The sequence below is a fragment of the Penicillium paradoxum genome, assembly GCF_028828445.1.
Source record: "Penicillium paradoxum strain IBT 22861 chromosome Unknown utg000004l_segment0_segment0, whole genome shotgun sequence".
NCBI classification, from domain to species: domain Eukaryota; kingdom Fungi; phylum Ascomycota; class Eurotiomycetes; order Eurotiales; family Aspergillaceae; genus Penicillium; species Penicillium paradoxum.
The window spans coordinates 3,581,364-3,594,681 of NW_026643182.1; the positions used below are offsets into that span (position 1 = coordinate 3,581,364).

Below are 13,318 nucleotides of genomic sequence, written 5' to 3' on the forward strand. Positions count from 1 at the left end.
TTTCCTGTCAAGGTCAGCTTGGAATGTGGAAATACGGGCAATTGCCACGCAGGGTAATTAAAATGTTCTGTTGAGAGAATATGGGAAGGGAGCATCTATACATACCCCTATACTCCGGATGTACAAAGCAAGTTGGACTCTGTACTCTGTCGTGGGAGAAAATTAATAGGAAAAATATATATGAAACAAAAGAAAAAGAAAAAGAAAAAGAGAACGAAAGAGGCCCTGATCTTCTAGCCCTTGACTGTCTCAAAGGCAACATTGTCGATCCTCATTCCAGAAGTGAGGTGGTGATACTAGGCCATGCCGAGAACCGATATTCCTGTTACCCGCGCGCCAGCTTATGGAGATGCATGCAAATGATATCACATTCAGATCGAAACATGAAAGATATCGAGACACAATCAAGCAAACATGGACGAAAAAGCAAAAAAGCCACCTGCGGGAGCTCAAAATTCCAACCGAAATGCATACAACAATCCAACAACGCCAAGGAAAATAAATGGCCTCCAAGTGACATGAAATGGATCCCGATGAAGAATCGCATCTCATGATGAAGTCCACTACGGAGTAATCCGTACATAAAAATAAAGACAAAAGCAAGTTCCATGGAGCTCTGACAAATAGACCCATAGTGGCAAAGTCATGCAAGTCAAGATGCCAAGAGGTACTCCGTAAAGATCATGGCTAATGCGGACGACACCTCCCTTCGATATTCACATAAAAACATAACCAGCTGCCTCTAAGATGGATGACAGCGGCTTCAAGGTCGTTAGTGTGGCTTGAGCACAAGTAATAGCGTGACCCGTGGACTTGCTAGCGTTGCGAGGCACAGTCATGTCTTTGTTGCTCAACATTATCAGCACGCAGCCCACATATCTGACGAGCATAACTTCTTGATGGGACATGCTCTCTTACCTAGCTAGACTATCCTGGCGACTGAATTGCTGATCGCAGCAATCGCAGCTGTATTTTCGAAGTCCCAGATGAACCTAGAGTCCTGATTAGTATCTGCTCTGAGGCTTTTTGTCGGTCAGTTTGCTCACTGTGTTCCTGTGCCTCTTGAGATCAGAACTTCTCCCAAATGTCTTGGGGCAGTCACTGCATCGATAGTTGTTCTTCCATTCGGGATTGTGCAACTTTTGGTGCTCTTTGCAGTTGGACCGTCTGGTAAACTCCGCGCCACAAACAGGGCATTCTAAGCCACTGGCAGATATCAACTTGTCCGCCGAAGCACAGCGTTTTTTCCTGCTGGACTTTCTGAGCTTCTCGGTCGTCTCTTCACCGGCAGAGCTGTGAGGCTGAGCCATGACTTGCCCGGTGTTGATGTGCTGTCCAGGAGGACTGTCGTATCCGATCTCTCTTCCCATGGCTCCCATGGCTCCCATAGCTCCCATGGCTCCTATGTAGGGGATATCATTGGCTGATAATAGAGGCATGGCGGGGATGGAAGCATCTGGAAATATACTTTGGTCCCAATGTCCTGCTGCCCCGGTCACAGTCGGGACCGAACCAAGATCCGATGGTGTTGTCAGTCCCGAACACGGTGTGTGCATCCAAATGTCGGCCATTTGTCTTGGAAAAGCATTTTGGCCCGGGCCAACCTCCATAGCAGGGTTGTAACTGGGGGATGCGCTAATCATTGTGGGGCAATAGAGCCCAAGTGAAGGCTCTGAGAGACTGTTGGGGAGTCCACCGTAAACTGCTGGATAGCATGGTGCGCTGGAGTAATCGTTGTAGGGTAATGCAAAAGTGGGAGTGGGCGCCTCAGGAATTGATTGGGATGACAGTGTAGGCGTGGGAGGGAAGACCCTCAGTTGGTTGAAATCATTCTCAAGTTCGCAGCTGGAGATCCCCAACCCAATAGGGGAAATTCCTCCCTGGGACCCCGAGGCCGAGATAGGAGACGAGTATGCTGATGTTTCGCGAGATCGATGATCCTCTGAGCGCGGGGGATTGAGCGAGGCGTGACGGACTAGATCGTGGGTCCAATCCATGTCGTCTAGAGAGCGGAATCCAATGACAAAAAGATGAAAGTGGGTTTGAAATCGAAATCCACCAAAGGACTAGTCTATATCAAAGTGAACAAAGAGGGGTGATAAGGTGAAGTATATATAGCAAAGACGTTTGAGTCAACAGCTGCGCTGTGATTCACGGCGGCGGCATACATGGACGGTGGCTGAGAGGAGGGTTGCAGAAAGGGTATGAATTCATTGGAGAAGAACTTGCGCCGCATCGACACCGACAAATGTTGAAGATCCGACGACTTGACGCCGTAATAGACAAGGCAGATTTGGAAAAGAAAGGGTCTGTAGTTGCGGTGGAAGAGAAAATCGGGGGGGGGGCAATAAGGGCCGGGAGTAATCCGGACGAGATCGATGACAGCCCAGGTCTGCACATGTGCCCTCGCAAAGGGTTAGCCCCGGAGAGAGCAATCAAGATGCCTCGAAGACCGAAGCTACCACTATGTCATAGACGTTGCCATTACTAGTCTCGGGCACTTTTAGAGATCATAATACCCTGTAAGAAAAGGTACAATGAGATATGATGCATAACGGCGGATGTTGGGTTTGTGGTCCTGGAAAAGGCTAACCATCCCTTTCATCACCGTTGGGCTGGTCTGCCCAACCGCGACGTGTCCCATGCAGGGAATAGCCATACAGAAACATCAGCAGAGCCCGAAGTTCTGGATTTTGGCTTGGCGAGGTGCATTGGTGTCGAGGCCTGTTGACCACTGGTGAGCACAGCCCGCAGATGCTGAGACGGTGGGGATCATTTCTGACGAAGGTGTCCAGAGCCAGTGATGAAACTGATCAACATTTCATTCCCGAAAAGGTAGAACTAGTTCCTTTCTCACCCCATCGTGACTTCAGCGGTATGCGGGCCAGCCCTTCCGAACGGCTCGATCCCTTTGGCTTCATGTATACCATAATGCGGAAACTCCACATAAACTCCACAAATGTGGACGCCGCCGGATGAACGATAGCTCTCTATATCTCAGTCACTTCATGTTCATAGACTATGTACTTCGTACTCGCTTTCCCATCGAGGGAGGGAATGGATTCAAAAGGATAGCCAATCTCGAAACGCCAGGGACAGGGGGTAAAAAAACAAAACCAAAACCAAAAATCATAAAATCAAAAATCAAAAGCGAACCCCGAAAAAAACCACCAAGCCTGTTTAGATTAGGCAGTTGTCGATATGGTTGTTCACAAGCATCTCAAACGGTTTTCGAGTACACTCCGTAGTCATAGTGGCTCTGTCACTAAGCCCGCCCCGAGGCCGACTAGCGCCAGTCCGGCCATGCAGGGGCGTGCGTGCCCCTAAGCGCCAGGGCAGTGACCCCCCTGCCGCGCTTTTTTGTGAACTCCGCAACGGATCAGAGCGCAAACACCATGTCCAATGCGGAGAACACGGTATTTGGCCCAAACTTTGGAAGGTTCACCTTTGCCCGGCAATTGCCTCCACTTGAGCTCGTAGTCGTTCTACCGTGTCGATCAGGTCCGCCAACTGCGGCACTTGCCCGAGTTGCCCCATGTCTGGCCCACGCGCGGCTTGGTGATCCACACTGATGCGTTCTTTTCCAAGGCCCAGACGATTTGTTTCAACTACGGAGGGGTGGTGTGGGTCCTGGAACCTGGGCTCAGTCGGCTCATTTGCAGAGGTACGTTGACCGCGTGCCCACATTGGAGGAAGTTGACTGTTCTGTCGTTTTGAATGGCGCCATTTAGACTCATAAGCCCATATCAATGCAACAAATGGGAGGTGGGTGGCTCGAAGCAAGACAATCCGTACGCGCCGAACGGTTCCGGCAGAGAGAAAAAGTCGCATCGGCCGGATACAGAGGAGGGGAATAAGATTCTGCTGGGTGTTAGTTGGGAAATGTTCCAGAACACCCAAAGCAACATTCCATCCAGGGATCAGACCCCAACTGACCAGGGGTGGCATGAAGTATGTTAGTCGACGAGAATTGCTGCTTTCTAGGACGTAAATGGCCAACCTGATTGGTCTGTTAGTGAAATCGAACCTTCCATGACACATTCCAAAGAAACCAGGCGGATTTCGAAGCTTACTGGAATAGGTATTCTTCTCGGGCATGGCGCATCACCTATCATACACAGCAATTAATCGGCTGCCACGCACTCTATGATATGTCCTGTATAGCTTACCCCTTCTAGACTCATGCTCATCAAACTAATCAAAGACGAGAGAATGAGAGTATTGGTCATCAGTGCGAAGGTCAGCCTGTAAACCATGATATCCATCAGCATCTATACCGAAAGATCTGTACCGAAAGAAACGACGGCGTGGAAGTTAGAGCGGTACGCCGTGTGCTAATGGCGAGACCAAATCGAATACCACGCGCGTCCCCTCGAACATCACCTGCATGTTGAAACGTGATAGAGAGCACATGCGACCTTGCAATTTTGGGATGTGGCGCAAGACAATTCAAAAACAAATCCGGAAAACTCACATCAAGCCATAGCCGAAGATGGGGGAGATCTAAAAATTAGCGTGTCAGTCAACTAAACGCGACAGCCAACCATTTTGCCAATCCTTCGGGGAAAATGCAATTTGAGCTGCAGAACAGCCGCCTGGTGCGCAGACTTACTTCAGACGCGGTGTCCTGTTATCCAATCAATTCCGCCACAGTCAGTGCACAATTTCCTAAAACGGGAGCATCGTGAACCCACCAATCCGAGAACACTCGATCTGCCTCAGATGGTCAGTCAAAAGCGACAAAGAGCGGTCACAACAGGGATCATTTCACCGCCATACCCAAAGAACACCTTCACTAATAAATGTGACATTGTGTCGAGCGACAAGCGGTCACGAGCGAGCATGGTGAATGTGGTCAAGAATCCTATAACTCGGTCAGGCATATATATCTCCAGGGCTTTACCGATGGCTGCATCACTTAGCCACACTTACCGATATATAGTACTACCACTACCGGCAAAAACCTGAAGAATGCTTTCGTCTGCACATGATCAATCAGCCTTGGGTCCCAGAACCACTTGGGCTAGTGGAGAGCACACCATCTCTTTCAATACCGGTATCTATTAACAGCCACAGTCAGTCATCTATTCTCTACAATGATAATGTTTCATGCACGATCCACTCACTAGACTGCCGAAGTATGAGTTCAAGCTCACAAGGGAGCAGATCCTGTGCATCCCGTGTTAGCCCTGTTGCCCACATGCAAATTGCACGAGCAATCATGCCTTGGCACAAGAAATAGAGCCTCTAAGGATAAAATGTCGAATGAAAGGTCGATAATAGATTCGCTTTCCTTCACTAGCCCAATGACCCCTGTAGCGTCTTCATTAGTCGCACGATCAACACAGATGGTATGGAAGCAACGAGCCCCAAGGCAGATTCGACTAATTAATGACTCACTTGTTATGACGAATGCCAGTCCAACCCCGATGATGCTCACGTTCCAGAGACTCCAAAAATCCATTTGATAGAAAACAACCCCAGCGTCAATAACTCCACTCAATTCGTCGTACGCAAAGGCGACGATCCACACATACATGATGGCTTCAAAGATGCCAATGGCTTCTTGCCTCCTCTCTACAAGGACTGCGTAGTAGAGAAAAAGGAAAGACATGAAAAATGCTGCCTCGAAGATCTTACGGTAAAGAGGCACTCGCAAGCGTGAATATGGATCTGCTGTTCTGATCGGAGAAACTCGTCAGTATCCCCACTAGATTGAATCGTCCTCCAATCTCACCTTGCGTTAAAGATATGGGGCTTCTTGGTTGACTTAACAGTCAGAGAATCCCAGAAGACGATTTCACCTTTCCAAATACCGTCGACTACCCGTTGAACAACGTGTTGACTCAGAAACCTCTTTGCATGGGCAATCGTTGCAATCTCCAGTGCATTCAATCCGAAGAACTGGGAATATCTCTGGGTGGCGTAGACTTCTTCGGGTAGATATGTTCCCTGGGAGCTTCCAGAAAGCTGGGTCTCTGTGGTCCTCTTGCCACCGAAAAGCCTGTAGAAAGAAGATGAAGGGTATGGCAGGAGTGGAGTGGTCTCGGTTTCCGCTTGAAGTGTGTCACCATGTGAAAAAGCCAAGCCTGGGCTAACTCCCTCCGTTTCAATAGTATTTGTCGAATTGCGCTGCGGTAATGGCAGTTCTTCCAACAGGAACTCGATTGTCTCACGCTGGTTCAGATGGCACAAAAATTGCCAGGCAACGAATTCACAGGCTGCACCCCGGCTCTCATTAAGTCCCCAGTTATCCTCAGTAGCAGTGGTAAAGTCCCACTTCAAGATCCTAAGTTTTCCAGCCCATCAGCCCACCAGCCAACATGCAAAGCTTTTCGACGTTGGACCTACATTAAAGCCACAATGATGAAGGGGTTGTGGCTATCTTCTGCCAAGGCGTGAACTAATTGTCTGAGGCGATGCCCCTGAGAGCCGTGTAGCATTTGTTCGAATGTGTAGGCCATATCGCCCACGGCCATGCGAATGAAGCTACAATTAATGGCTCTGTTAGTTCGACAGTCAGACCAGACGAGAAAGTAGACAAGGCTCACTTGAACAGCTTGGGAAGGACATCGAATAATGGCTCCTCGGTCTCGATGATTGGAATCTGAATATGATCCATATCTGTATGTGAACCCATCTAAACAAATAATGTGCGAAGAGAAGAAGGTCTACTGTTTACTTCAACGGTTAGCGGGTCCATTGGCCCCGCCAGAACCAAAAGGTATCGGTGAAGTCAAGACGCACTGATGTTGGAATTCTTTGTATCCTTTTCTCGTCTTGTTGTTTTCTTTTCCTCCTAGAAGACTTCTCACATGAGCTTTTGTATTTTGTCTGATTTATGCACGTAGGTATCGCATTCCACTGGGGCAGAACTGCAAGTCGGTATCAAGCCCGAGATATCGCCGAGGGAAGTTCCATGTCGTTTGATCGGTGAAGGCTCAGTAGTCCACAGATTGAATTGTAATAATTGTCTCAGTCATCGTTTCAAAGGAGGGAATCCACAACTCTTACTACTAAATAAGAGGAATTACCTACGAGAGAAGGATGAGGCTGGAAGTTGTCCAATGCACGCTATCCTACTGACCGCCTTTCGCACGTGTCGACGCGTCCAGTGACTTCATCGGCTTGAACACGCCGGCTTTCTTTATCGCATCACTCTCATCGTGGGTTTCCATCTAATATAACCGATCGCATGAATAGCGAATGTTGCCTTTCCAGGAGATGAGGGGCAGTCGACACCATGGGACAAGGCTACTCCCTCACAACCCTGTCTGCGGGGTCCGCGGGGATCGATGTGCCCGAGCTATCTGATCTGCTGTATGAGAAGTCAATGGGGGGCGGCAGGTTCATGAAGAGCATCCGCGCAAGGCAGCAAAATGGGTTGGTGTTTGTCAAGGTCATTATGAAACCGTTCCCAACCATGGAGCTGGAACCTTATATAAAAGCTATCACAAGTATGCTGTGATCCCAGCCTATGCATCGATGTCATTCTGAGTGTCTAACTTGCAATCTAGGGGAACGCAAGTTATTGTCAGATGTGCCGAATGCATTAAGCTACCAGAGAATTCTTGAGACCGGCACAAGTGGATACCTCGTGCGCCAGTACATCCACAGCTCTCTCTATGATCGAATTAGGTATGTCTGCCACAGCTAGTACTAGAGAGGGAATCCTGACGACTACATAGCACCCGTCCTTTCCTAGAGCATATCGAGAAGAAATGGATTGCCTTCCAGCTGTTGTGCGCTCTTCGGGATTGCCATTCAGTGGACATCTACCATGGTGATATCAAGACCGAAAATGTCCTAGTCACGGCTTGGAACTGGCTCTATCTTTCTGATTTCTCATCATCTTTCAAACCAACCTTTCTCCCTGAGGATAATCCAGCAGATTTCTCTTTCTTCTTCGACACTTCCGGGAGAAGAACGTGTTACTTAGCCCCCGAGCGGTTCTGTGTTGCTGGGGAAGAGCCCAGTGGAAATGGTGTCAACTGGGCAATGGACATCTTCAGTGCTGGATGTGTGATCGCAGAACTCTTTCTTGAATCGCCAATCTTCAATTTGAGTCAAATGTACAAGTATCGCAAGGGGGAGTACAGTCCAGAACACAGCCAACTAGCAAAAATCGACGATCCCGACATCCGAGAGTTGATTTTGCATATGATTCAACTTGAGCCAGAGTCTCGATACTCTGCGGATGAATATCTCAACTTTTGGAAGGGCAAGGTCTTCCCAGAATATTTCTACAGTTTTCTCCATCAATACATGTCCCTCATGACGGATCCATCTTCCGGGCGAACAGACGTGGATACCGAATCAGCCAACAGAGGGGAGGCAGATGAACGGATTGAACGAGTTTACCTCGATTTTGACAAAGTGTCCTATTTCCTCGGTTCCAATACCCGTGGCGTTGGAGCTCCATCCAATATCCCAGTCTCCAAATTGACCGGCAACACTCTTCCTGTGCGACTTGATCTACTAAATGGTGAGACCCAGGCATCGGCGCCTCAGCCGCTGCCAGATGAAGGCGCTCTAATTTTCCTCACACTTGTTGTCTCCAACTTGCGAAACACAGCCAAAGCATCGGCTCGAATCAAAGCCTGCGATATTCTGCTTGCATTTGCCGAAAAGCTGTCAGACGAAGCTAAATTGGATCGTGTTCTTCCATATGTTATGATCCTCTTGACTGACAAAACCGACACTGTCAAGGTCGCTGCAATCCGCACCTTGACTCAGTTATTGAAAATGGTACAGGTGGTTTCGCCGGTAAATGCCTATTTGTTTTCAGAGTACATCTTTCCAAGGCTGCAGCCATTCGTCGCTACCCCTAGCAGCAAGTCAAGTGCGATGGTGCGTGCCGCATACGCCTCATGTATTGCGTCTCTGGCCCAGTCATCCTTGAGGTTTCTGGATATGATCCAAGCATTGCGCTCTGATACCCGCTTAGCCGCACTAATTCCGGTCGGCTTTGAGCCCCGGTGGACCGAGGATGCGACTTATCACAATCTTTACGACGTGGCTCGCGTCGATCTTCTAGAATACTTTGAGGTTCACACGAAGGCACTATTGACAGACACAGACGCATCAGTTCGGCGGGCCTTCCTAGGTTCCGTGTCAAGTCTTTGTGTCTTTTTTGGCAATATCCGGGCAAACGAAGTTATTCTTAGCCACTTGAATACTTATTTGAACGACCCGGACTGGATTCTGAAGTGCGCATTCTTTGAGGCCGTCATAGGCGTCGCCGCATATGTTGGGAGTCTAAATCTAGAGCTTTACATATTGCCACTGATGGTTCAGTCTATGACTGAATCCGAGGAATTTGTTGTTGAACGGGTCATTCGGTCTCTAGCCGCTATGGCTGAGTTGGGCTTGTTTCAACGATCGACTACCTGGGATCTTCTGAACATGACCGTGGGTTTTTTGGGACATCCAAATGTCTGGATTCGGGAGGCTGCAGTCAAGTTCGTGGTCAATTCCGCCAGATTTCTATCGGTGGCGGATATTCATTCAATACTAACACCCATTATCTGGCCGTTCCTCAAAATCAAAATTGTCGTGTTTTCAGAGGTCAGATTGCTCGATGCACTGAAGCGGCCGATATCGAGAAATGTGTACGACATGGCCTTCTCCTGGGCTTCGAACTCAGACAAAGGTGTTTTCTGGAAATCGTCTGGTCGGGATGGCATGTTCAGCCTGTCTGAGCCTGGGACATTTAGTTCCCGTCTGGGTCAGCGAAATTCTTCTTTTGTTATGGCCGCACAACCAAGAAATGACGAGGATGAACAATGGCTTGGTCGACTAAGAAACCTTGGGATGGGATCTGAGGATGAATTCAAGCTGCTAGCACTCAAAGACTATATCTTGCGAGTCTCATTGCGACAATCAAGAGAATCCGATGCTAGTATGATGTCGCCATTGAACGATATTCTCAGCTTGACGCAACATGGGGTTAAGCCTCAGACTGTGTTCTTTGACAAGGAAATCAAAGATCAATCGCGGATAAGTGCTTTGAACGAAACCGATGGGGATGTCGATGATTTGAGGCCGAAAACTATCGCAGATGCTTTATTAGACGCTTCTACGACCATTGAGCGAGTGTCCATTACTCAACGCAAACACTTGCGATCAAAAAGCCAACTTTCGAAAGAAACAAGACAGTCCTCAGGTGTTCCTTTGCTGGACGGCAATGAACCCTCTCCACAATCATCATCTGCTGCAGGTCCTGGCTCTCGTCCATTGTCACCTCCGGGCCTTGGAGATGATCGCAAGCTTTCCAGTCGCCGACCGAGCCCTAGACAAGATGGATCATTGACACCGACTAACGTAGACACTAGAAGCCTATCTGATCGTGTCCAGAAAAAATCCAGTGCGATCAATTTGTTGAATCGCAAAGAAACTGCTAAAGCTTACGCTGAAACGGGCACAAGCTCCGAAAATGCATTTGGAAAGGTCGATGCACCAGTCCAAAGGGGCGGAACACCCCGACCATTAACACCCTTGATTCCAGATGAGCGCAAAGCGCCCAATGTGGTCTGGCAAAAATACCGCCCCCGCCATTCGTATGGGGGCAATGATCCTGCGGTTCTGCGCCTGTTGAATCACGTTTTCGAGGAGAATTACCCCACAGACTTGTTCGACCTAGGACCATACGTAAAAGAAGTGGATGTTCGGCAACCAATTCGGAGCATCACTGAAAAAGAGCCAAATAGGATCTGGAAGCCCGAAGGGAATCTGGTCGCGACTTTTGGTGAGCACAGCGCTCCAATCAATCGTGTTGTGGTAGCACCAGATCACTCCTTCTTCGCGACCGCTTCCGACGATAGCACGGTGAAAATTTGGGATACAACTCGTCTTGAAAGAAACTTGACTCCTCGATCTCGGCAAACCCACCGTCATGCATCAGGCACACGTGTAAAGGCGTTGACCTTTGTCGAGAATACCTACACTTTTGTCAGCGCGGCTACTGACGGCAGTGTTCATGCCGTCCGAGTTGATTATCAGAAAGTCAGTCAGACGGCCGTTCGATACGGAAAGCTTCAAATAGTTCGTGAATATCAACTCCCCATCTCGAAAGATGGATCGCCAGAGTATGCCGTTTGGATGGAGCACTTCCGCGATGAAGGCCAGTCCACCTTGATCATTGCGACCAACACCTGTCGTATCCTCGCGTTGGACATGAAGACGATGTTGCCGATCTATACACTGGAAAATCCAGTTCACCATGGAACCATAACTACATTCTGTTGCGATCGCAGGCACCACTGGCTATTGGTCGGCACAACTCATGGAATCCTCGACCTATGGGATCTGCGCTTCCGCGTGCGGTTGAAGGCATCGGGACTCCCGGGATGGGGTGCTATTAATCGGATTCAACTACATCCCGTCAAAGCCCGTGGCCGCTGGGTCTGCGTATCCAGCAGCGGCAGCCATGGCAATGAAATCACGGTGTGGGATATTGAGAAGTTCCGCTGTCGCGAGGTCTACCGAGCGACCCCACTGGGCGTCGGCAACAATGTCCCTAACGGTGCACATCACTCTTCCCGGACCCCTCACCCTTACCCAGCTCCCATTGTGCCGAGTGATTACGAAAAGTTCCAGGTTGATGGCGACCGGCCAGAAGGTATGCTAAGTCGATTTGCATCAAACGGCACTGAACCCGGTACTCCATCTTCCAACAACCCAGCTGGTGATCGGCTTGGCACCTGGGCATTTACTGTTGGTCTCAATGCCCCTGACGAAGACAAAGACTCCAGCACAAGATGTGGGTACATCATCTCCGCGGGATGCGACCGGAAGATCCGCTTCTGGGATCTCGCTCGGCCGGATTTATCCTCGATAGTCAGTGGGCACGATGTCGTCTCGGATGGTAGCGCTAGTAGCAAGCCGCACTACGAGCAGACTCAGCCAGGTCCCAGTCTCCTGGTTACCACCGAGCACCTCCCCAGTTTGTCCAGCACTGGTGGTCCTCGAGATGCTCGGAAGGGAGCCAGTCGGCCACCACGTAGCACAGTCATCAGTCTCCAGCAGCAGATGCTCCTGAAGAGCCATTTGGATGTTATCCAGGATGTGGCGGTCTTGCGTGTGCCGTATGGTATGGTTGTGAGCGTTGACCGTGCGGGTATGGTCTATATCTTTTCTTAGATATTCAGTAACGTATGATATCCTCGGCGTAACTTGACAAAACGGTAACTGAACCTTGTCAATGATATGTTCTCGCATTGCTATATTTGGCCTTATAGAGTATTCAAAGATTTGCTACGCTACTCCAGATACGTTGTACCCCATACATAGAACAGTCATCAGGGAAATATAATGTAGATATCTGGAATCTATTTGCTCTTGTTTGAATCACGGATGAGGGCAGCGCACATCATGATTTCAGTCCAAAGCAGATGGGTATATTGTAAGTTGTACGTTGTACACCGATGTATGGAGTGTGAAGTTCAATATATGGATCTCCACCATAGCAAAAGATAAATAGCATCCTAGAATGTTCTACCGGACCATTATCCTTGCTCATGAAAGTCTCTCACCACGGGGTACTTGAAATTAGTGTACCGGGTACTTTTGCCCACGCGGTTTTACGGCATAAACAAGAGTACCGGGTACAAGCCTTGTCAGTACTGGGATTTGCCGGGGAGAGCTGTGGTGTGGGCCATGAGGCGAAACACTTGGTGGATCGGGTGGTGGATCGACATCCCAGAACCCCTAAGGGGCCTAGAGGGGAAGGGATTCTGGAAACACCTCGGGCTGGAATTGCAGGTTTATTCGTATTATTGTAAGGCATTGTACGCTCTTGAGCTAAGCCAGCTTGGTCGGGATTTATGGGTTCATTGTCTACTCCGTACTCCGTACATTATGTACCTATGTACATATGGAGCACGGAGTACGTACCTTATGTATGTAGCTATAGGTACGGAGTACGGAGTATGTATTTCCTGCATGCAACTTGCATAGAGCGTACAGGGGAGAATTGATAAAAATAGGCGAAATAACCAATAATTGTCAGAATTATTGATTTTGAATCAAACAAATCGAATATTACCATCGGTTTGGGATATAGGCTGTGGCACAACCCGTACTCCGTGCTCCGTATAATCTCGGCCATAAACAACCGGGCTAGTTCTATAAATGTGCTAGAAACAGGGAGCAAAAGGACTGGAATTCGGCATTTCCATGTATCAAAGTGGCGTACTCGTACGGAGGACTCCGTACAGTGGTTCCTTACGAGTGACATGGGGCGGAACCAAGCCTGGCAAAGCGTGAGGGGGTCCGGAAGTGTGATCACCATCGGAGATACCAGACTGAGTAGCTCGCT

At 49.0% G+C, this 13,318-nt stretch overlaps 3 protein-coding genes across 3 annotated transcripts; 1 reads left to right on the plus strand and 2 right to left on the minus strand.

The window, feature by feature from the left end:
- Positions 1-1,004: 1,004 nt before the first annotated feature.
- N7457_005009 (uncharacterized protein) lies at positions 1,005-1,997 on the minus strand (the record flags this gene model as incomplete). Its single annotated transcript, XM_057176054.1, has 1 exon — positions 1,005-1,997. One exon carries the CDS (start codon positions 1,995-1,997, stop codon positions 1,005-1,007), a length of 993 nt encoding a protein of 330 aa, XP_057033101.1.
- Positions 1,998-3,441: 1,444 nt separating this feature from the next.
- N7457_005010 (uncharacterized protein) lies at positions 3,442-6,640 on the minus strand (the record flags this gene model as incomplete). The annotated part of the gene is made up of 15 exons (XM_057176055.1): positions 3,442-4,000; positions 4,074-4,108; positions 4,170-4,245; positions 4,475-4,503; positions 4,613-4,627; positions 4,695-4,713; positions 4,780-4,864; positions 4,933-4,981; positions 5,040-5,060; positions 5,127-5,169; positions 5,214-5,313; positions 5,401-5,681; positions 5,738-6,289; positions 6,352-6,489; positions 6,552-6,640. The coding sequence occupies 15 exons, from the start codon at positions 6,638-6,640 to the stop codon at positions 3,442-3,444; spliced, it is 2,091 nt and encodes a 696-aa protein (XP_057033102.1).
- A 603-nt stretch (positions 6,641-7,243) lies between these two features.
- N7457_005011 (ubiquitin-binding serine/threonine protein kinase VPS15) lies at positions 7,244-12,141 on the plus strand (the record flags this gene model as incomplete). The annotated part of the gene is made up of 3 exons (XM_057176056.1): positions 7,244-7,457; positions 7,518-7,638; positions 7,689-12,141. The coding sequence occupies 3 exons, from the start codon at positions 7,244-7,246 to the stop codon at positions 12,139-12,141; spliced, it is 4,788 nt and encodes a 1,595-aa protein (XP_057033103.1).
- Positions 12,142-13,318: the final 1,177 nt, after the last annotated feature.